General features: G+C 44.8%; 1 protein-coding gene across 1 annotated transcript in view; it reads left to right on the top strand.

Annotated features, from left to right (window-relative positions):
- Positions 1-1078: 1078 nt before the first annotated feature.
- SERP2 (stress associated endoplasmic reticulum protein family member 2) overlaps positions 1079-24419 on the top strand; it is a 29984-nt gene continuing 6643 nt past the window's right edge. The window contains exons 1-2 of the mRNA XM_080659139.1: positions 1079-1360; positions 7613-7685. Of these exons, the coding sequence (XP_080515265.1) occupies positions 1277-1360; positions 7613-7685 (157 nt within the window). The 5' untranslated portion in view covers positions 1079-1276. The remainder of the gene's footprint in view (positions 1361-7612; positions 7686-24419) is intronic.

Genomic DNA, 24419 nt, shown 5'->3' on the forward strand with positions numbered 1-24419 from the left:
AAGGGCCCCCAAAGAGAAAAGGAGTTCTCCCTAACTTCCCACTGACATAGAGGAATTTTACCCACACAAAACTTTGTAGACCAGCCTCAGGTGCCTGCAAGGGAAGGACTGGGGTGCATTAGCCAAACCTGGTCTAGTGCCTCAGGTCCTCTTCCCTAGCATTTCCTACTGCCCCACATCTTCCAGGTTGAAGTTTTACCTCTTCTCAACTCTTCTACTCCAATCCATTCAGCAGGTGGAAAAGTAAAGGACTGAACCCCTCCCTTTTCGCCTTGCCTGTCCCCGCCCCCAACACACACACACACACACACACACACACACACACACACACACACACACAGCAATCTGTAAGACCCTTGAGGTACATCACTCTACCGTAGGGAATTCCCAGTTCAGTCCCCTTGGGACAAGGGTGGCTGGAGTTGGTCCTGGTTACTTGGGGCAGGTGGAGAGCCAAAGCTGGGTGACCACCCAATCTGACCTGGGCTGCAGATGTATTGCTGGCCTGTTTTCCCCCATAACTACCAAGGCAAGAAAACCTGTTCCAACTCCATTCTCACTCCCCCTTCTCCCCACTCCTGGGGAGATCTGGCCCTTTTTTGCATCGTTTGAGGAAGATCCTGCAGTGGCCTTCCCCAGACCCCTAAAGGGGAGGTTCCTTTGGACTGCCCACAACAGCACGGGTTCAGTCCTGCCCCGGTTCTACTTGTCTTTTGAGGACCCCCACCCACCCACCAAGTCCAGCCTTTGGTCCAGCTCTTGGTCAGAGGGACAGCGGTGCAGGTGAAACCAAGGCCTTGGTGGGTCCCTGACCCAGGAGCCCAGACGCCTGAGACCCCATCCCTTATGCGCGCACAAAGCCCGCGGCCGCGGAACCCTCGGCCCCGCCTCATTCGGCTGTGGGACCCCGACACCGCAGAGACCCACGGCCCAGTGGCTCCGCGCGCTGCGCCCCGGCTCTGGTGCGGGAGGTCCCGCGGCAGCGCAGCCTGGGGTCGCGCTGGGCAGGTAGTTGTGGGGACCGGAAGGATGGCGAGGAAGTAGGAGCGGGTTTCCTGAGATGAAAGATTACTTCCGTCCGGGCTCTGGCCTCTCCCCGGAGCCGGCTCGGTAGGGGGTGGGGAACGGGCTGCGCGAGGCTGGGGGGGGGCGCGTCTTGCCACCTGCAGCGCCAGGGCCCAAGGGGCGCGCTCGGCCCTGCCTGGGGCTCACGCCCGGGGGGTGGGGGGGGAATCCTTGCAGGTGGGAGTTCAGAGGTCTTCCAAGAGCCCAAGCCATGGTGGCCAAACAGCGGATCCGGATGGCTAACGAGAAGCACAGCAAAAACATCACCCAGAGGGGGAACGTAGCCAAAACCCTGGTAAGGCGGAGGCGGCGCCGAGCGGGCGAGCGGGCAGGGCGGGGAGCAGGGCGGGGAGCGGGGCGGGGCGGGGCGGCGGGCGCAGGGCGGGCCTCCCAGCTCCTCCACGCCCCGCCCGCCCCTCCTGCGGGCCCCGCCGCCGAGTGGGCGCAGAGAACTCGCTGAGGGCGCCGCTGGGCTCGCCGGTGCTCTCGTGGGCGGAGAGGGCCCTGGTAGGTCGTGGCCCCTCCGGGAGGGGCTGCTGGGGCTACCACGGGAACAAGGAGGAGCCTCCCCAGGAGAGAATGGGTCCTGTGTCTCTGGGAAAGACGGAAAGCAGCAGTTACAGAACAGTTAAGGAATCTGCTTGACACAGGGTCCTGAACCTACTATGTTAAATAGGTGATGCTTGAACGAATGAATGAATGAGTAAATGAGGCCATGTATCATCTCCCCTCCCAGGCTTCACCCCTGCCCTCCATACCCCACAGACACACACCATGATAAGGTTTTCTTTCCAGCCCCTTTGTAATGGTCTCCCTATTAAATTGGAAGAGTGGAATGAGTTTCAAACCCATATTACCCGCCATCCTCCTCTATTTTGCCTTTTCTCCAGTGAGGCCTCTCACACTGGGCTAAAGTTTAAATGCAACTGTCCTCTTGTTCACCCTGTGAATTCAAGTTTATTCTGATCCAGCACTTTAGAGGCTAGTTAATTACCAGACATTCTGTGCCCCCAAAACTGTATATTAAAGCTTTATAACGACTTTTAAGTAAAATCTGTGTCTTATGCAATGGGGTTTCTTTTGGCAATGCAAATTATCTCCAACAGAAAATGCCAGGCCTATGATTTTGGACATTCAGAGGCATGCCTCGAATGAGTTGCTGGGCAGTGTGAGTCTCCAAGTCTATGAGCAAAGGCACCTGGAATCTATTATTCCAGGCACTTAAGTGGAAGTCCAACTGAAGCTTGGGGTTTGGCTGGAAAAGCCTGTAGACTTGATGAGACAATTCCTTTTAGCCAAAGAAATAATGCTGCTTTGATTAACTGAGCAAAAAGCTGGATCTACAGTCATTACCCCAGAATTCTTGCAAACCAAGCAGTACTGTGGCAGAGAAACTTTAGGATTAAACTGAGCTGTACTCAGGGCTTTATTCACAGCTCCAGGCTGAAGTCATGCTTGAAATTCTTTCACTTGGGAATTAGATCATTTACTTATGATTGACCAGCAAAATGCTGATGTGCCATTGAATTGGAAACATTTTTCACAAAGATCTATGTTTTCCCTATTTATTTTTACTCATAAAAAAAACTTGCTGTTCAAATTAACATTGATAACTTTTAATTGCTATCTTTTCCCTATTTATTTTTACTCATAAAAAAAACTTGCTGTTCAAATTAACATTGACAAACAACTTTTAATTGATGTTAAAGCATTCAGGATTTTATATCCCAAGGATATCAATTCTTTCTAGAATGTCATACAGACTAGCTGACGTACTGAAAATCTCTAGTTGTGCGTTTCTGTTTAATGAACCAGGATTCAGTTGTTAACTGAACTAAGTTGACAACTTACCTGACTATAAAAATAACAACAAAACAAACTAATTTGTGGAGCTGTTTTAGACTTGGTAAACTCGGTGTCTGCCACTTCTAGCTTTTCAAGACCACTAGAAAACGTTTGGGAGCTGAAACAAAAAATATTGGCTCCAAAATAAGAAAAGAAAATGGAAAATTTTGGAGAAAGAGATGTTTCGATATCTAGAAAATGTAGTCACCTGCAGTTCAACTCAACTTTCAGAGCTGCATTCAAATTATGTTTAACCTATGGTATGAGTGCATTTTAATAGTTCACATATACCATGGAGTAGGCCCTTCAAAAGTGCTGGGCGCTTCTGAGGGTTTTTAAATGGCCCCACTAAATTTGTAATGAATGGTTTCCAAACCAAGCCACAATGTATGTTTATTTTCCTTTGGTTGGAATGGCTTTTGGTTAACTTTATTATAAATGGATCAGCATCCAAAAAGAAAAATGAAATTATCTTTTAAAAAGCAACACTTTAGCCCTAGCTGGTTTGGCTCAGCCAATAGAGTGTAGGTCTGCAGACTGAAGGGTCCCAGGTTCTACTCCAGTCAAGGGCATATACCTCAGTTGCAGGCTCGATCCCTAGTCAGGGCGAATGTGGGCGGGGACCGATCGATGTTTCTCTCTCTGTCTTTCCCCCTCCCTTCCACTCTCTCTAAAAAAATCAATGGAAAAATATCCTCAGGTGAGGATTAACAACAACAAAAAGCAATACTTTAAATCCTAAATTTCATTTTCCTAATTACAGGCCAAATATTATACTTTGAAAGAATTAACTTGCAAGGGAGAACTTGTTCAGATGAAATTTAATAAATGGGGACAGATGAACAGATTCTAACTGAAAATTCAGATTAATCACTCAGAAATAAAGCCCTTTGATTATATGCAGATGCCTCAGTATTTTGTTATTAGTTAATAGCTATTGAGTGAATCAAAATTATTCTCCCAGATAGCAGATAAAGCCAAGAAACAGAGAAATGGGATAATCATTTCATGATTATACAGTAGTAACTTCTTCAGAATGAAGAGGGAATTTAAATTCCAGAGTTCTGAGTTACCCTGCTGTTATCTTATCACAGGGAAAGCCATCCCCTGACATTTGGGAGCCTTGGGAAGTGGCCAACTTCTGTTTGAAATGAACCACGACATTTGCAGGATTCCGCTGGTTGTCTTGCTTCTCCCAGCAGTAGATTTGGGGTTAGGTACATTTTCCCATTGGGACTGTGCTGGGCACCACTTTCACACACACAAAAAAGTAACCTGAAGTTCTCAAAAAGAATATATTGGTATTATGATCACCCAGGTATTCCTGAGCTCTGAAAGTCCCCAAGTAATATTGATTCACTGGCAAATATCATCAAAAAGGTTTTGCTCCAAGCTCTGCATGTTAATGATTTATGTTTTTCAGCAAAGAAAAAAATAAAGGATTTCATTTGGTATCTGACTCGACCAATAATTCATTTACAGGCTTCTGAATTCACTTGTTGGTTTTGCTGGAGATGGAGAAAAATGAATTTTTATATAACACTAGTGGCCTGGTGCACAAAATTCATGCACATTAAAAGGGGGACCCATGTCCTAGCTGGTTTGGCTCAGTGGATAGAGCATCGGCCTATGGACTGAATGGTCCCAGGTTCGACTCCAGCCAAGGGCACATGCCTGGGTTGCGGGCTCGACCCCCAGTAGGGGATGTGCAGGAGGCAGCCGATCAGTGATTCCCTCTCATCATTGATGTTTCTATCTCTCTTTCCCTCTCCCTTCCTCTCTTAAATCAATAAAAAATATATATTAAAAAAAAAGGGGGGACCCAGAGTCAAGTCCCGCCCACCCACATGTGCCTCAAAATCACGTGAGACCCAGACCCGGCTGCCCCTTCCCATTGGTCTAGATCCAGACCCGGCCAATCCCACCCTTGTCAAACCCCGCCAGGCAGGGGGCGTAGCCTCAGATCCCTTGGCCCGGCGCCAGGATGGGGGGCGTGGCCTCAGGTCCCCCAGATGGGGCGGGGGGCGTGCCTTGATGTCCCCCGTCAAGCCCCGCCTGATGGGGGGCACAGTCTCAGATCCTCTGTCAAGCCCCACTGGGTCAGGGGCATGGCCTGAGGTCTCCCGTCAAGCCCTGCCAGGCGGGGGGGCGCAGCCTCAGGTTCCCCCAGCCTGGCACCAGGAGGGGGGCACAGCCTCAGGTCCCCCGTCAAGCCCTGCTAGGCAGGGGTCGTGGCCTGAGTTCCCCCGACCCAGCACTGGGGGTGCACCTTGAGGTCCCCTGTCAAGCCCCACTGGGTGGGGAGCACAGCCTGAGGTCCCCTGTCAAGCCCCGCCAGGAAGGTGGGTGCAGCCTCAGGTCCCCTGGCCCAGTGCTGGGGTGGGGAGAGCAGCCTGAGGTCCCCTAGCCCAGCACCAGGATGGGAAGCACACCTTGAGGTCTCCCGTCAAGCCCTGCCAGGTAGGGGTTGTGGCCTCAGGTCCCCTGGCCTGGCGCCGGGGCAGGGGGCAAGGCCTGAGGTCCCCGTCAAGCCCCGCTGGGTGGGGGGCATGGCCTGAGGTCCTTCGACCCAGCACTGGGGGTGCACCTTGAGGTCCCCCATCAAGCCCCGCTGGGTGGGGAGCACAGCCTGAGGTCTCCCGTCAAGCCCCACCAGGTGGGGGGGTGCAGCCTCAGGTCCCCCAGCCTGGCACCAGGAGGGGGGCGCAGCCTCAGGTCCCCCGTCAAGCCCCGCTAGGCAGGGGGCGTGGCCTGAGTTCCCCCAACCCAGCACTGGGGGTGCACCTTGATGTCCCCCGTCAAGCCCCATGGGGGCAGGGGGAGGGTATAGCCTCAGGTCTCTGCTGATTGCTCATTAAGGCTCCTTAAGGGAACTTGGCCTCAGCTGTGGGTGCAGCCATCTTTGTGATGGAGTGATGGTCAATTAGCATATTCTCTCTTTATTAGATAGGATTAGTAGGATGACAACAACAGAACTGGTTTCTGGGCAACTATGACAAATTGTTAGGAAGTTGGTAAAAGAAGGTGGGGAGGGGTAAAGCCACACTCTGTTCGGGGAACTTTATTTAATATCTCTACTATTTACTTGATCTGACCTTGACCTGGTCTTAGTGCCAAAGAATGACCCGATAAAAATGCTGGTTAAAGTTATCTTATGCAATTATTTAAGACTGGCTTTGTCCTTGTCTAGTCAAGGGCAACCACGTCTTTCCTTGCAGTGTGATTTGCCCTCACACAAGAGTGGTAGATACAAGCTTGTCAGTGACAGAGAAGTGAATGCTTTCAGTCCTTAGTCAGAATCTACCTGCCACTGACACTTTAATCCATACTTCTCTAGTAAGAGAAATGAAGGGATAACCCTCAGGCCAATTAGGAAGTATAATAATAAAGACAATAACCTTCCTAGGCACTGTCTTTACTCTACCTGACCTAAGAAATCATGTTTAATGAAGCTTGGGTGCTTATTCATTCTTCAATTAACATTTGTGGAACATCTACTGTGTTTAAGTTCTGTATTGTGCACTGCTACACATTGATATATGAAAGAGAAAGTGCCTGCCTTTGTGGGGCCTACAGTCTAGTGAAGAGCCAGACATTGAACACATCATCACAAGAATAAGCAGAGATACAAACTGGTGAATGCCAAGAAAAAGAATATGGCTTTATACATGACAAGTGAACCCAATTGAGACAGAAGAGAGAAGGCACTCTAAGAACGTTAGCAGGTGAGCTGGGAACCAAAGACACTACTTTTTTCATTCGACCTTCTCCCTTTTTATTTGAGAAACTCGCCAATGTTTCAGATGCCTCTCAGAATGTTTTATTTTATTTTTAAGGACCAAGCTCTACCTGCCAATAGACCTAGAGGGGTTGCAGAGAGACATTCTTATTCTGTCTGTGCTTTTGGTTTGAGAAGAGCAGGAGGTACGAAGGCTAGATTGGTGTGGATACAAGAGTACCCCTCTGCTTCCCAGAGAATGCAGAAATTTCCAAAGTGTAAGCTTCACAAAGATTTAGGAACTTTATTACAAAACGCTGCTTCCCTCACATCCATTCACAGTTGCTGTGGTGCTTCTGAGATTCCAAGGATTTCCACTGTACTGCCTTCCCAAATTTTTTGGCATATGGAAGGTTTTGAGAACATGGCTGTGCTCTGTGACCCTACTTAGATTTCACAGATGTGGGAGTTAAAAATGAAGCTATCAGTGGGAAACACCCAGGCTCTGTAATGAGGCAGAACTAAATTTGAATTCCAGCTCTTGCCCAAGTTAACAAATTTGAGCTTCAGTTCTCAACTACAGAATGGAGTTGTATGGGGTTGTGAGTGCTGGAAACAGTGGATGTAGTAGGTTTCTGTCATAGAGAGTGCTTTCAACAAATGGAAGCAATTATTAGTAATATCATCTTTGGCTCTCAAATCACTGTATTATTTTTATGTATTTAGACCTTGTCCCCAGAATATTTAAGACCACCACGTTCATTGGGTTACAGAGATGTAAGTAAGGTTATTGATGAATGTTTTTAAACCTATCTTGATCCTTTACAATTGATTTTATTCATCTGTATTTGCCCACTGGGCATTGAGACTGAGTCTGTCTCATTCACAGTGGTAGCGCCAGCCCCTAGCACAGTGACTAGTAGCACTCAATAAATGTTTCCCAAATTAATGAACCTAATCTTACTTTCTCCCCTTCTCTTTTAGAGGCCGCAAGAAGAGAAATATCCTGTGGGACCATGGCTGTTGGCACTGTTTGTTTTTGTTGTCTGTGGCTCAGGTATGGGTTCGTCACTGCCCTTATATCCCAGATTTTCCTCTGTCCTTCAAAAACACATGTTTTATTCAGAAGGCAAATAGAAAAAAAAATATATTAGTCTAAGATTCAAGTTAATCTCTGCCTGAGGTATTAATCTTAATGGGTTTTTATTTAATGTCTGTTCCAGCAGACCAAATATGAGTAGAGATAGAATTGATATGCTATCAAATTGTAATCATAAAATGATTGTGCTGAGCAATTAAATCAGCTATATAGAGTTTAAAGTTCAATCAAACCTTTCTGTGAAGACACAGTATAAGAGCATTTAAAACAGAAAGTGGAGCACCTGCCTGACCATGATAAATCCACATTCCAGAGAGAGGGAGAGGCCTTCTGAGAAGAGGACCTCTACAGTGCTGTACACAGAACTGAGCCTTTGACCTGAGCCTCAAGGTACAGTCACTTCATACTGGAAGCTGACCAGTTCAGAGAGCTTTCCTTGCACTGACATGCAAACACACACATACAAAGAGGAGATTTGAGCAGAAGGATCATACAGCCGTTTTTAGTAAATTCTGCTATTGGGAGTCTTGACATAATTCCTGGTTCCCAGGGCTTGGGTTTCTGAAGTACCAGCAAGTGTAGGTTACTTCCTAGAAGTAGGTAGGCCATCAGAGCGTCCCATCCCCATCACCTCACTGTTGCTGAGAACAGAGAAGGCCAGGAGTCCACATCTTCCTGCACAGACCCAGGCCTCCCATGAGGACATCATTCTGTCCCAATGGCAAGAGACACCCATGACTAAAGATAGATCAGTGCCTCTGATCTCCAAGAAACCACTCTTCCAAGGAAACAAAAGCTCTTAGGAAAAAGGAAGGATACAAAGGACTTGGCATGATCGTTGCTTGAGGCTCAAATATTTTAAAGCTCATTTGGCTTTCCAAGATGAGAAGATCTTCCACTCAAAGAAACGAAACTGTACCCCAGTCCCAAAGCTGTGTCCTAGAAGGGGATCTTTTGCCCAATATAGGGATTCCTCCTCTTTAACAGAGTTTACCCATCCTCTGCTGGAATACTTCTGAGGGTTAAGTACTCACTTCTTCAAAAAGCCTATCCCATTTCTGTGTAGGTCTAATTCTTCTAGAAATGTTTCCTCCCCTCTTTTGAACTATACTGTGCTATCTTCTCAATAATTCAAGGTACACTCTTGGAGTCACACAACAGGACTCATTCTCTTCTGAACATCTTGAATCTTTGGATATTTTAAAGATGACTGCCTAGTGGTTCCTTCTACTAGCTAAACTTTCCCAATTTTCTCAACCGGTCCTCTTAAGATGTGGTTTCTAGTTATATGTTAGGAGTAGCATTTGCAACTGTAGAAGTTGGTCCAGAAGTGGTGTGAATGCTACAGTTAATAGGATTATCACTGCCCTTATATCAATGCTCTGCTTCTATTAATATGACCCAGTTCAGTTTGCAGTTTATATTGGAACAGTCACAGCATGTTCCAGACTCACTTTGAGCTAATGGCCAGGCAGGCCCCACCCAGATCTTCTGTACATAAACTTCCTGCAAGCTTCAGAGGCACTACATAATCCCATCCAAAGTTGTCTCCTCTCCTACCACACATTGTTTTATTTTATTCATGGCCCTCATCAACATTTGAAAGTATTTTGTTTTCTTACTTATTACCCATTTTCCTCCCAGGATATAAGCTCAGGAAAGGCAGTGTTCCTTTTCCACTAAATTTGTAGATTCTACTTCAGTAATTGGTGTATTGTGATCAATACAGTTGGATGGATGGATGAATAAAGCCAGATATTCTGCATATTGTAAATATCCAATTGACTTTTTTGAGACCTAACATAAAGCTTCATGAATATTTCTATTAAAAGTTTATTGTTGGTTTCAGTTGTCCTCCTACAGAGTAACTATAAGTCTGGAAACACAGAAGAACATGCATGATAAAAGGCTTACCGGTATTACAGTATAATGTAAATATGGTCAGTGACACTACATGATCTATTCAATGTATTGTCATTAGCAATGCACAGTTCAGAGCACTATATGAAATTGCAGTGACTCTGGTGCATCGATGCAGCATTGTCATCAAGCCCACATATTCATCTGTTAGGCATTATCTCAGATGATCTGTCTCTGATTTTCACCCAAGAACCAACAAAACAACCTGTGCTTTAGCATGCCACAGAAAAATACAAAATCAATCCATATAATAAAGTTGTCTATCCTTTCAGGTTTTATAGCCAGCCTGTAGATTGTTAAATCTTGATCTTGAGCCTTTTATCTAATTACCTTTTTCTCTGAGCCTTAAAGTCTCTGAAAGTATATTATTTCTCCAAGTCACTGATAAAAATCTAGACATGGAGAAGTCCATGGAACACAATTAGAGACAACTCCCTTTGGGTTGACTTTGAAACTCTCAGCAGAACTCATGCAAGCAATCATCATGCGTTGAGGGTCCCCGTGTGCCTACCACTGTGCTGGGCTTTGAAACTACAACCTCCTTCAGAACCTACAGGCTCTGGAGAGGGCAGATAAGAAAGCTGCCCGTTGTAACCACGAAAAGAGCACTGTGATAGCAGAGTGCTTGGTGAGCACGCATTAGGGATTGTCTTAGTCCTTTCAGGCTGCTGTAACAAAATACCTCAGCCTGGGAGGCTTACAAACTGCAGAAATGTACTGCTCACAATTCTGGAGGCTGGAAGTCAGATTTCAGGGCCAGCATGGTCAGGTGCGAGCCCTCTTTCTGGTCATAGATTTCTCCTTGTATCTTCATACCATATCCTTATATAGCAGAGGGAGACAGGCAACTCTCTGGGGCCTCTTTTTTAAAAGCCCTAGTCCCATCCACCCTCATGACCTAATCACCTCCCAAAGGCCTTACCTTCTACCACCATCATATTGAAGATTTCAACGTGTGAATTTGGGAGAACACAATCAATTATAGCAGGAACCTCTAAACCATGCTGGGCAGAAGAAAAGGTTTCCCAGAGGAGGTGCCGTTTGAGCTGAGTTTTGAAGGACAAACAGCAGACAAAGGTAGGTTATTCCACATGAAGGAACACTGCGTGGCAAAGGCACAGAGGCTGGAGATAGTGGCTCAAGAATGGCAAAGCCCAGCTGTGAGGATCTGTGAGCCCTTAGTGGGGAGGGGAGTGGGGCGAGACAATAGAGTTATTTGGTCTGGCTTGTTTTTCTCAAACCTGTGCTAGTTCTCAATAGTCATTCTTTTCAAAGGGCTTAAAAAACCTTCTCTAAATTCCTTTTTTAAAAATTACACTTTAATTAAAATTTTACCAGGCTTATTGGTTCACATAGCAGGAACTCTATCCAACAATCTTTTGGAACCAATCTTCAGGAGTGTTTTAGGGATCAAGCACAAAGGCTCTGTTATCCCATCTGCAGGATTGTCCACGGGCCTGGATAGGAGACTGCAGGGCCTGGAGACTTGGACATAAAGGAAATATAACACTCATTGGGCATGCCAGATCCCCCCACCTTGTGTCCAGTGTTTTCTAGCGATGCTTCTTTCAACTTCTTCGTTAAGACCGTTTTGCTATTATGAGGAGCAATAAATAAAATGGGAGTTGGGTGGTCTTACTTTCTCTATCCTGTTTACATGCTACAAGGATCCCTAAGTAATGGGCCTCATCCTTTTTTTAATCATAACTAAGAATAATGTAATACCATCACCCTTTTTGCTTTGTTTTGTTGTTGTTTTCTGCCGACTTTAGCATTTTTTCTGCAAGCCTCAGCTGAAGTTGGGCACTGTTCTCACAGAAATGTGTCACTCTCCTCAATTTGTCCTTGGTGCTGTGCCCTTCCTTCTATCTTTGTACATGTCCTTTTCTAAACCAAACATGTCATGAAAAACACAGTGGCACCTATAGATGTGTCCCCGTTGCCACCTCTCGGGAATTAATCACAATTCAGTTCATTTTGCAGAGCCATTGTCCCTCTTGAGTCTCTCCCTTTTTAGGGTCGCAGGCCATAGGCTCCCACCTATCTTTTGTCTACATTCAAAAGAATGTGATTGGGGGGGAGGAAAAATGGCAGCGGAATAGACAGATGTGTTCCGAGCCTTGTCCCGGAGCAGAAAGAAAGAACAGCTGAGGGTCGCACGAGGAGTGTTTGTTGGCAAGTTAAGGGACAGCTAAACTCCAGAAGAAGGTGGGGGACTGCTAGACGGGGTTCCCCTGACCTGGCAGCCCCCACTGCAGCTGGGTCCCCTCCTGGAGCTGCGGGCTTGGTCGCGGAGTCTGCACCATCTTGAACGGGAAAGTGGAGCTTATCAGAAGCCTGAGAATCCATAACTGCGGCAACCATGGAACAGCCGTGAGCCCAGAACACGGGTCCCCAATTGGCGCAAACACACGGATTCAGAGGAGCTCTACACTCCACCACGGAAAGGTCAGATTTCGCCTGGGATAAGGAGAGAGAGAACTACATAAACAGACATCCAGAGAAGAGAAATCATGGGGAGACAAAGAAACAGCCCACATATGAAAGAAAAGCAGGCATCACCAAAAAAGGAAGTAAACGAAATGGAGGCAAGCAACCTTCCAGAGAAAGAATTCAGAGAAATGGTCATAAGGTGGCTGAAAAGAATGGAAGACAAATTTGACAATATGAGCAAGGACCAAGAGGAAATGAAGAAGAACCAAGAAGAAATGAAAAATGACATCGCTGCTCTAAAGAACTCAATAGAAAGCATCAAGAGTAGACTAGAAGAAGCAGAGGACCGCATCAGTGAGCTAGAAGACAAGATGGAAAAAAATACTCAAGTAGAGCAACTTCTAGAAAAAAAATTAAAAGGCAGGAGGAGAGCCTAAGGAAACTTTGGGACAACACGAAACAAAACAACATCTGCATAATAGGGGTTCCAGAAGGAAAGGAAGCTAAGCAAGGAATAGAAAACCTGTTTAAAGAAATAATGACAGAAAATTTCCCTGATATAGGGAAGAAAAAATCCACACAAATCCAAGAAGCTCACAGAGTCCCAAGCAAAATGAACCCCAAAAGACCGACACCAAGGCACATTATAATTAAATTGGCAAACACCAACGACAAAGTAAGAATCTTAAAAGCGGCAAGAGAGATACAGAAAGTTACCTACAAAGGAACCCCCATTAGACTAGCGACTGATTTCTCAACAGAAACTCATCAGGCCAGAAGGGAATGGAATGAAATATACAAAGTCATGCAAAGGAAGGGTCTGAATCCAAGAATACTGTACCCAGCAAGGCTATCAATTAAAATTGAAGGTGAAATCAGGAGCTTCACAGACAAAAAAGGACTAAGGGAATTTATTACCACCAAACCAGCAATGCAAGAAATGCTAAAGGGTCTGCTGTAAAAAAAAAAAAAAGAAATAGGAAGTGAAGAAGGAACACAGGGGTAAAGAATAAAAATGGCGACAAACAAGTACCTATCAATAATAACTTTAAATGTAAGTGGATTAAATGCCCCAATCAAAAGACATAGGGTAACGGATTGGATAAGAAAACAAGACCCATATATCTGCTGTCTACAAGAAACCCACCTCAGAAAAAAAGACGCACACAGACTGAGGGTGAAGGGATGGAAAAAGGTTTTCCAGGCAAATGGAACTGAAAAAAAAGCTGGGGTAGCAATACTTATATCTGACAAATTAGATCTCAAACTGAAGGACATAACAAGAGATAAGGAAGGCCACTTCATAATACTAAAGGGAGCAATCCAACAAGAAGAAATAACTCTGGTAAACATATATGCACCCAATACAGGAGCACCCAAATACATAAAAAAACTCCTGGAGGATATCAAGGGAGAGATTGACAGCAATACAATCATAGTAGGAGACTTTAATACCCCACTATCACCATTGGACAAATCCTCTAAACAATCAGCAAAGAAACATCAATCCTAAATGACTCACTAGACCAGATCGAATTAATCGACATCTTCAGAACATTTCACCCCAAAGCCATAGAATATACATTATTCTCAAGTGCACATGGGTCATTTTCAAAGATAGACCATATGTTGGGACATAGGCAAAGTCTCTTCAAATTCAAGAAGATAGGAATCATATCAAGCATCTTCTCAGACCACAGTGACATAAAACTGGAAATCAACTACATTAAAAACAATCCCAAAGAAATCAAACACATGGAGACTAAACAGCATGCTATTAAACAATGACTGAATTACCAGAGAGATCAAGGAAGAAATAAAAAACATCATGGCAACAAATGACAATGAAAACACTACAATCCAAAATCTATGGGACACAGTGAAAGCAGTCTTGAGAGGGAATTTCATAGCTCTACAAGCCTACTGCAAAAAAACAAGAAACAATGGTAATAAATTACCTAACCATATAACTCAAAGAGTTAGAAAAAGAGCAACAAGAAAAGCCCAGTGTAAGCAGAAGGAAGGAAATAATAAAGATCAGAGCAGAGATTAACGACATAGAGACCAAAGAAACAATACAAAAGATCAACAAAACCAAGAGCTGGTTCTTTGAAAGGGTAAACAAGATTGATGAACCTCTAGCCAGGCTCACCAAGAAGCAAAGAGAGAGGACCCAAATAAACAAAATCAGAAATGAAAGAGGTAAAATAACAACAGATCCCGCCGAAATACAAAGGATTGTTAAAAAATACTACGAACAACAAACTGGACAACCTGGAGGTAATGGACATATTCCTAGAAAAATATAACCTTCCAAAACTCAATCAGGAAGAATCTAAACAGCTCAATATGCCAGTAACTATGGAAGATATTGAAGCAGTCATCGATAAGCTTCCGGCAAACAAAAGCCCGGGGCCAGACGGCTTCACAGGAGAGTTTTACCAAACATTCAAGGAAGAACTAAAACCAATCCTCCTCAGACTATTCCAAAAAATTCAAGAGGAAGGAACACTTCCAAGCTCCTTCTATGAAGCCAGCATCACCCTAATACCAAAACCAGATAAAGACAACACAATGAAGGAGAATTACAGGCCAATATCCCTTATGAACGTAGATGCCAAAATCCTCAACAAAATTCTAGCAAATCGGATCCAGCAGTATATCAGAAAGATCATACACCATGACCAAAAAGGCTTTATCCCAGGAAAGCAAGGATGGTACAATATCTGCAAATCAATAAATGTGATACATCACATAAACAAATTAAGAGATAAAAATCACATAGTCATATCAATTGATGCAGAAAAAGCATTTGACGAAATCCAACACCCTTTCTTGATAAAAACTCTCAACAAGGTGGGAATAGAAGGATCATACCTCAACATAATAAAAGCTATATATGATAAACCCACAGCTAACATCATACTCAATGGGCAAAAACTAAAACCATTTCCCCTAAGAATAGGAACAGGACAGGGATGCCCACTCTCACCACTCCTGTTTGACATTTTACTGGAAGTATTAGCCATTGCAGTTAGACAAGTAGAAGAAATAAAAGGCATGCAAATTGGAAAAGAAGAAGTAAAGCTGTCCTTATTTGCAGATGACATGATATTGTACATAAAAAACCCGAAAGACTCCATCAAAAAACTAACAGACTTAATAAATGAATTCAGCAATGTAGCAGGATACAAAATTAACGCCAAGAAATCTATGACATTTTTATACACCAATAGTGAACTTACAGAAAGAGAGACTAAAAAAGCAATCCCATTTACCATCGCACCAAAAAAAATTAAGATACTTAGGAATAAACCTAACCAAGGAGGTAAAAGACCTATACGCGGAAAACTACAGGAAACTGAAAAAAGAGATAGAGGAAGATGTAAACAGATGGAAGAACATACCATGTTCATGGATTGGTAGAATCAACATCATTAAAATGTCCATACTACCCAAAGCAATCTATAGATTCAATGCACTCCCCATTAAAATACCAACGGCATACTTCACAGACCTAAAATGAACTCTCCAAAAATTCATCTGGAATAAAAAAAGACCCCGAATATCCACAGCAATCCTGAGAAAGAAGAATAAAGTAGGAGGGATCTCAATACCAGATTTCAAGCTGTATTACAAAGCCACTGTCCTCAAAACAGCCTGGTACTGGCACAAGAACAGACATATAGATCAATGGAATAGAATAGAGAATCCAGATATTGACCCAAACCACTATGCGCAATTAATATTTGACAAAGGAGGCATGAACATACAATGGAGTCAAGACAGTCTCTTCAATAAATGGTGTTGGGAAAATTGGACAGATACATGCAAAAAAATGAAACTAGATCACCAACTTACACCATACACAAAAATAAACTCAAAATGGATACAGGACTTAAATATAAGACGGGAAACCATAAAAATACTAGAGGAATCTACAGGCAGCGAAATCTCAGACATATGCCGAAAGAACTTCTTCACTGATACTGCCCCTAGGGCAACGGAAGCCAAAGAGAAAATAAACAAATGGGACTACATCAAAATAAAAAGCTTTTTCACAGCAAAAGAAACCATCAACAAAACACAAGAAACCCCACTGTATGGGAGAACATATTTGCAAATGTTATCACTGATAAAGGTTTAATCTCCAACATCTACAGGCAGCTTATACAACTTAATAAAAGGAAGAGAAATGATCCAATCAAAAAATGGGCAACGGACCTAAATAGAATCTTCTTGAAAGAAGACAGAAGGAAGGCCAAGAGACACATGAAAACATGCTCAAAGTCACTAATTATCCGAGAGATGCAAATCAAAACGACAATGCGATACCATCTCACACCTGTCAGAATGGCTATCATCAACAAATCAACAAACGACAAGTGCTGGTGAGGATGCAGAGAAAAAGGAACCCTCGTGCACTGCTGGTGGGAATGCAGACTGGTGCAGCCACTGTGGAGAACAGTATGGAGTTTCCTAAAAAACTGAAAAGGGAACTCCCATTTGACCCAGTAATCCCACTCCTATGAATATATCCTAAGAAACTAGAAACACCAGTCAGAAAGGATATATGCACCCCTATGTTCATAGCAGCACAATTTACAATAGCTAAGATTTGGAAACAGCCTAGGTGCCCGTCAGCAGATGAGTGGATTAGAAAACTATGGTACATCTACACAATGGAATACTATGCTGCCATAAAAAGAAGGAATTATTACCATTTGTAGGCACCTGGATGGAATTAGAGAACATTATGCTAAGTGAAATAAGCCAGTCAATGAAAGAAAAATACCACATGATCTCACTCATTTGGGGATAATGAAAAACAGTATAAACTGATGAACAAAAAGATAGATACAGAGGCAGTAAAGCATCAAACAGACTGTCAAATTACAGTGGGAAGGTTAGGGAGAAGTGGGGGAAATAAGAGATCAACTGAAGGACTTATATGCATGCATATAAGAGTAACCAACGGATGCAAAACATTGGGGGGTGAGGGCATGTATGGGAGTGGGGTGGGGGGGCAATGGTAAGATATGTACACATATAATACCTTAATAAAAATAAATAAAATAAAATTAGATATACAAAAAAAAAGAATGTGATTTCCTCAAGTTTATCAGTTCCTCTGCTTTATGTAATAAGCCTTCTTGGTGCTAGGATAATTGAACCCCTCATTACCATTCTTTCTCACCTCTATCCCATTTCAGTGATCCAATGTAGGAGAGACCCCCTGCACCTCACTTCTGACCGTCCATCTGTACTGTGCATGCCCTCACTCCTGCTCTTGTCTGTGACACTTACACAAAACACACTGCAGTTTCTGGTAGGATTTCTGCACCTCTACAGACACACACTCCTTCATGTCCCTCGGGTCTCTTTCCTTTGAACAAGCCATGCCCATATGCCAGGCTACAGCTCCATCTCACTGAGTCCCAGTGACACCTATGAGGTCATTTGCCCTCTCTGAGCTCATGTCATTGGTTATTCCTATTTTGTATATGTCTATACAGACAGGAAAAATATGAGATGTTCTAATATTAATGAAGATGCTGATCATTGATCTGATTCTCTTGACAAACTCACTTGCTTTCATTACCTTCCTCATTAACCCACATTTCTAACTGATGTTTGGTTGGGCAAAGTGCTCCTTTTAGAAGTAGAGTCAGTAGGGTAAATAAAGAGTCAGGTCAGGCAAGGAATAGGAGTGCACATCTTATCTGTTTTCCTAGCTATATACTGGGAAGGAATTGGGCTGGTAAAATGTTGGTATTTAAGTATATGCTCACTTATTGGTCACCCTTACTCCACTTTATGTGGAAAAATAAGTTAACAAACCTCCAAGAGGTTGCAGGATCCCTTTATTACGGGGAGTGATGTGCCACAGCAAACTTTCACCCCTTGCTTCTCTTTCTTATGACCTGCCTCATTCTCCCTTCGTGCCTTTCATGCCTACAGTGGTGATAAGAGCGAAATAATGAAAGGGAAGGAAGAGAAACCTGAAGAGCAGTGAGGGTACAGGAGCACAGCACCCAGGGACCCCTGGCCCAAACCTGCACCCAGGGAACACCCACCACCTCACCAAGAAATTAGATGAGAGCACTGGAGCTGTGCCCAGGCCCCCAAGATCGGAGTCCGAGTACACAGCTGTAGTCTCTAATACATTACCCTGTTAAGAGGCAGTTGAAGGAGGTTTATCTAAATACATTCCTCTCCAGAAGTAAGTAAATTTCCACTTTCTACTATTGCAAAAGGTCTCTGAGGCAAGACGCTTCTTTGAAATCTGACCATCTGGTGCCTCAGAGGGGAGAACAGTTTTGGAATCTGCCAGATAGGGGTTTAGAGCCTAGATTTGCTATTTATCAGCTGAATAACCTTGGACAAGTTATTTACTCTCTCTGTATTGATTTCCTTTTCAATCAAATAGGGATATAGGAGCCCCTCCACAGGTGGTCATGGCATTGAAGGTTCCAGGGATGTAATGCTGGCCCAACAAGCTTGACACCTGCAGCTTCAGTCATCACCACCTCAAACCGCCCCCCCTCCCTCCCGATGGAAACCAGTGGCACCGGGACTGGGATTGCTGTGCCATGGGGTGCTCAGGCTTCCATTCGCCACCCTTCCTCCCATGCTAAGCCTGTCATTGGCAGGCTCTGCCATCATATTTTTCTGGAACTTTCAGAAAGCATTAGGCCCTCTTAACTCCAAGGATGGGTGTGAGCAATTTCAGTGGTAACACTCTGGGTATGTGAGACTGTTTTCCCTTGATAAAGTTATCCTCAAAATCTGTCACCTCCCCCACGCAAGGAAAAGGAGGCACACATGTGCAGACGCAGATCAATGAATGGGGGTTTGTACGTTAAGTTGAGTCTCAGAAGTGAAATGTAAGTTTCATTTCCTTAACACAACCCACATACATCACTGTTTTGCTGGAGAAGTTTCTTTGTGAGACAGAAAAGTTTTGGGAACCCTGTGTTCTTTTGAGACACAATATTATCCAAATAGGTCCCTTCAGGGCCATTTCGTGCTTTGTTTTGCTCAGTTTGATAACCAGCTTTATTGTTATTGGTATTAGATATTCTGTCAGCAATCTCAGACCTGCTTCTCAAATACCTGTGATGGGCCCCCTCAGGTGATTATTCCAAATAGGCCAAAACTTTTCTTGTTCAAGTCTTGTCCTGGGACATTGTGTTGCTGGAACCTTTTCAACTGGTTGCATTTATCTTGTTTTGGTCTCCTAGGACCCAGATCCACATTAAAACACACCCCTTTTTATAAAAACATTATCTTCGACTTCTGCAGGCAAGGGGGCCTCTCTCCAGATAAGCAGCTCATTCTAGCTCTCTCAGTCCCTGGTTTCAAAACCTGCCCTTTTTAATAGCTTCTGTGTAATAGCTTCTGAAGAGTTCTTGCTTTATCTTGAGACTCAGAGACAAACATGACCTGGAATGTCTGTCTGAAACAGCAAACACTGTCACACAGATCTGCCGACCACTATCTTCACAAGACACTTGCAGGCTTGACACACCTCCCCAAGCCATTAATGAAGCCAGTCCCCACTGTTTGTGCTCAGCGCCCTAGCCCCTGGGTTTTTCTCCCCTTTTATCCTCAGCTCTTTTAAAAGCCTTATTGAGAAAGATTCTGAGGCCACACCAAAGCTCTGTGGGAAAGTGTGCTGCAATTGATTACTACTGTCTGTCATGAGCATGGTATTAACATCAGGGTCCTGTGCTCATCTTTGATGTCCCTAGTCTAACCTTTTTATAATGTAAGTGCCACAGTGATCACAGGACAACCATCTTCAGCATTTTCAACTCTTCTCTTTGACTAGAATGCCTTCTGGACTCGATGAAATTAGGTCTTTTCCTTAACAGGTTTGTCATTTTGTCATCATATACATGTTTCTTGTGATCCTGTAGTATGATTTACCTTTCCCAAGCTCTGATACTGTGTGGTGACAGGAAGCCACAATCTTAGCACTCTTTGCAACATGGTTGTATCCTTCTCTGTTCTTACCCCTCATTGAGGTTTCAACTGGGACTAATGGGGTCACCATTTAATTCCCATCATCCTTCGATTCTGATGGGAACTCTTACATACCAGCCAAGCCCCACTTTCCTCCCTCGGACTGCTTCTCCCTCATGTATTCCTAATTTCAATTTTATTTCTCTCTTTCTAGCCAGTTTTGATGTTCATTTCCTAGTTAGTGATCACGAGAATGTCAGTGGTTACTGAAGCCGGGGTATTCTTGAGGCCGAGGAGCTTTTATCCTACATCAAAGGGAACCTCTAGGGCAGTGGTCGGCAAACTCATTAGTCAACAGAGCGGCAAACCGCGGCTCGCAAGCCACATGTGGCTCATGAGCCACAGTTTGCCGACCACTGTTCTAGGGCAGCAGGATTAACTAGTGACTTATTTTATTCATAACCTTCTATATTTCCCCATTTTGTCAATGAGCATATATTACTTGCATATTTAGAAAAAATTAAGTGTGTTTAAGAACAGAACATCTAGACTTGTGGTTTGTAGCCTTTTCCTTTTTTAAAGCAGCAGCACTCTGTTCAAATCTTACAGTGAAACAAATGAAAGAGCAGCTGTTCTGGTTGAAATGAGATCTGTGTGTATGTGTACGTGAGCATGTTTGTGTATGTATGTTGTGTGTTTGTGTATGAATGTTGCATGTCTGTGCATTGCATGTTTATGCATGTGTGTACCTCCTGTGTTACTGTATATTCTGATTTGTTTCATTCCCGGAAAGGAATATCCAGCTGGACCCTCTTTGCCCATCAAATAGGAAATTGTGTCTGGCCCAGAGCTGGCCTCTGCTGTACAGAGTTAATACCTTTCAGCCAAGAGCCCACTAGGTTTATTTGGCACCATCAGTTGTAAGTAGCTGCAGTGTTTCTGGGCAGGGACATTCCTTCTGTCTATCAGTTCACAGACTGTCAGTACTCCTCTCCTGTATCCTCCAGGGACTCTACCCACACGGATGTGTGGGGGGAGGCGGGGGGAGAAAGATAGTGAATCACAGATATGTCTGATTTTTCAGGACAACCTATTCAGAAGAGATAGGAAGAAGTGATTCCCAAATGGGCCTGAACTCCAATTCTCTCAGCCCCATGTTTCAGGTCGTCTACCTGGCTCTCTTTATAGATACATTAAGGATCTCCATTCCTGGAAGGACTGGCACCCACCCTTCCTAGGACTGGAGGTTTTTATTAAGGATGTGGAGGAGGGAAAGGACTAAATCATGTGTGTGCCAGCTCCAGGGCCAACTTCCCTAGGTTTGAAACCTGGGTTTGCTGCCTACTAGCTGTGTGGCATTGTCCAGGTTATTCATGCCCACTCTAAGCCTCAGTTCTTCCATTCTTAAAAGGCTGAGGACTGGTTTCTGACTCCTAAGATCCTCATGAAAACTAATCCTGAGGGTTAATGCTTGTCCAGTCAAGGTAATAGTTTTATAAATGTTTGTTGTTATTGTCATTATGTTGATGGTCCTTAGTCACACTGTCTCCCCAGCTCTTGACCTCCTGGGCAAAGTTCTGACCAAGATTCTGAATATTTACAAGGAAAGAAAGATTCCATTTTGACCTGCCTGGTGACTTTGCTTTGTGATGATGAGAACACCTGTAGTGGCGGAGCACAGCTCTGTGATGCTGAGGAAGCTGCGTGAGCCCCAGCTCCCACCTGGCCAGGTAGAGGGCAAGGCTTGTCAACCAGAGGTCAGTGGTATCACCTCTGCAGGAGCAGCTAGAGCCTCTTCTCTATTTCCATAAAGAACTCTTTGTATCTAGACTATGGGGATGAGCAGGATCTGCTCACACAACTATTTTGGCTGCCAGTACTTGAGTCTTTATTATAATGCCAGGCTCTACACAGACATTCTCCCTTCTAGTCACACAACACCTACAAAGAAGCTGTGGTACTCACAAAACTGAGGCTCACAGAGGAAACCAGCCAGCATCCCATGTTAAAAAGTGATAGTGCTAGTACCCAAACCTAAACTTCAAACCCAACGGCTTTCTGTTACCCTGCATTCCTTCTCTCTTACCGTGTCCCCAAAAGTACTGTGGAGCAGGTTTCCATCAACTCTAGGCCTTTAGCATATGACTGTGTCTTGAAAAGAACTCCTGTTGAGACATCTCCTACTTTCCCTGCCAGAAAAGGTGCACTGTCCAGAGATTCCAGCTGTGCAGCCATCCTGGGTCTGCTCCCAGATGGATAACGCCTATATCAAGTCATGGCTGCTTTTGGACTGGGCCACCGGGCACTCATCACCTGACCTTTTCCTGGACACGTGCTCAGGGACAGATTTGAATTCACCATGTTTGCAGGTCAACCACATAAACACTGGCCTTTCCTGGAGACTACCAGAACATTCCTGAACTTGTGACACCCAGAGGGAGTCTCTCCCCGGAGACTGGCAAGTGTGATGTTTGAGAAACAGAGCAGCCCAGAGAAGCCCTTCTATTTCAGCACAGAGAAAAGATGGAAGACATGCATCTACTCTGGAACTCCTGCCTCAAGATCTGAGATGGACAATCTGGAAAGATCTCATCAGCCATTGGCTCCTGCAAGGTGACTTGTGGCCTCCGTTGTTGTGTGCCACCCTCTGCCCTGTGCCCATGCAGCATTTGGGTTTGTGTGTGGTCTGCTTCTCAGAAGAGAGTTTCTGTCTGCCATTTCAATGTGGAGACGGCATCACCTTCTTTGCTAATAATATCCTTTCTTTTAACACTGTCTTCCTGCCTTTACCTGTCCCTGGCATCTCTCTCTCTTTTCTCTCATCACCATCTCTGGGGAAGTCACCAGGAAAGGCTATCAGAAAATGGTGCTTTATAGGAAACCAAGATGGCGGCATAGGTAAGCACCTAAACTGCTGCCTCGCACAACAATTTCAAAACTACAACTAAAAGACAGAACGGACACCATCCAGAACCACAGGAAAGCTGGCTGAGTGAAAATTCTACAACTAGAAGGAAAGAGAAAAGCTCACAGAGAATTGGAGGTACGGCAAAGGGTCTTTGTGCGCGCAGAGAGGAAGGGCGGCTGAGAGCCTGGCTGACTTTCTCTGGCGGAAGGGGGAAGGAAGCCCCCGACCGCACTGAACCCCAGTTCTGACTGCACTGAACCCCAGTTCCGGGCGAGCCCCTGGGGACCCACGCTCTTACGGGGGGAGTCTGGACTCTCGGGCAGAGACTCGGGAGCTGGGGAAGGCAGAAGTCTGAAGGTGCGCGCATGCCAGTGCGCACAAAGGCTGCAGAGGTTGCCACAGGCTTTCCCTAGTGGAAGGGAGTTGGAGGCTCCTGACTGCACTGGGCCCCAGTTTTGACTGCACTGAACCCGGTTCCAGGCGAGCCCCTGGGGACCCACGGTCTTGTGGGGGGAATCTGGACTCTCGGCCGGAGACTTGAGAGCCGGGGAAGGCGGAGGACTGAAGGCGCGCGTGTGCCAGTGCACACAAAGGCTGCGGAGGTTGCCACAGGCTTTCCCTAGTGGAAGGGAGTCAGAGGCTCCTGACTGCACTGAGCCCCAGTTCTGACTGCAGTGAACCCCAGTTCCAGGCGAGCCCCTGGGGAACCACGCTCTTGTGGGGGGAGTCTGGACTCTCGGGTGGAGACTCAGGAGCCGGGGAAGGCAGAGGTCTGAAGGCACGCATGTGCGCGCAAGGGCAAGGCTGACGGGAAGCCAAGACTGAGACTCCACCCCATCCAAGCTGAGCACAGAGGCTATTGCAATTTGGCAAGTCTAATCCTATAAGGCTGTCTCCAGCACCGAACTTCTCCCAGCGTAGACACAGCTGATCCTTACAGCCAACTGGCCTGGAGGTCAATTCTTCCCAGTGATACCAACAACAATCAAGACTTAATTACAACAAGGCTGTACACACAGTCCACAAAGGGGTGCACCAAGAGTGTCCACCTCAGGTTAACTGGGGAGGCAGACCCACTGGGCCATATTGGAAACCTAGCACACAAATATACCGTACCAACTCAGGGAAGCAGTGAACATGCGGGGTCAAAGAATCAGATCACAAACGAAAGAAATGGAGGAAAAAAACGACTGGATATAGAATTCAAAACCACGGTTATAAGGCTTTTCAAGAATATCCTAGAAAAGGCCGATAAATATAACGAGACCCTCGAAGATATGAAAAAGGACCAACTAGAAATTAAACATACACTGACTGAAATAAAAAATATTATACAGAGACCCAAAAACAGACTAGAGGAACACAAAAATCAAGTCAAAGAATTGAAATACAAAGAAGCAAAAAACACTCAACCGAAAAAGCAAAAAGCAAAAAAAAAAAAAAATCCAAAAAGTTGAAGATAA

Source organism: Plecotus auritus, assembly GCF_963455305.1.
Source record: "Plecotus auritus genome assembly, chromosome: 3".
Lineage (NCBI taxonomy): Eukaryota > Metazoa > Chordata > Mammalia > Chiroptera > Vespertilionidae > Plecotus > Plecotus auritus.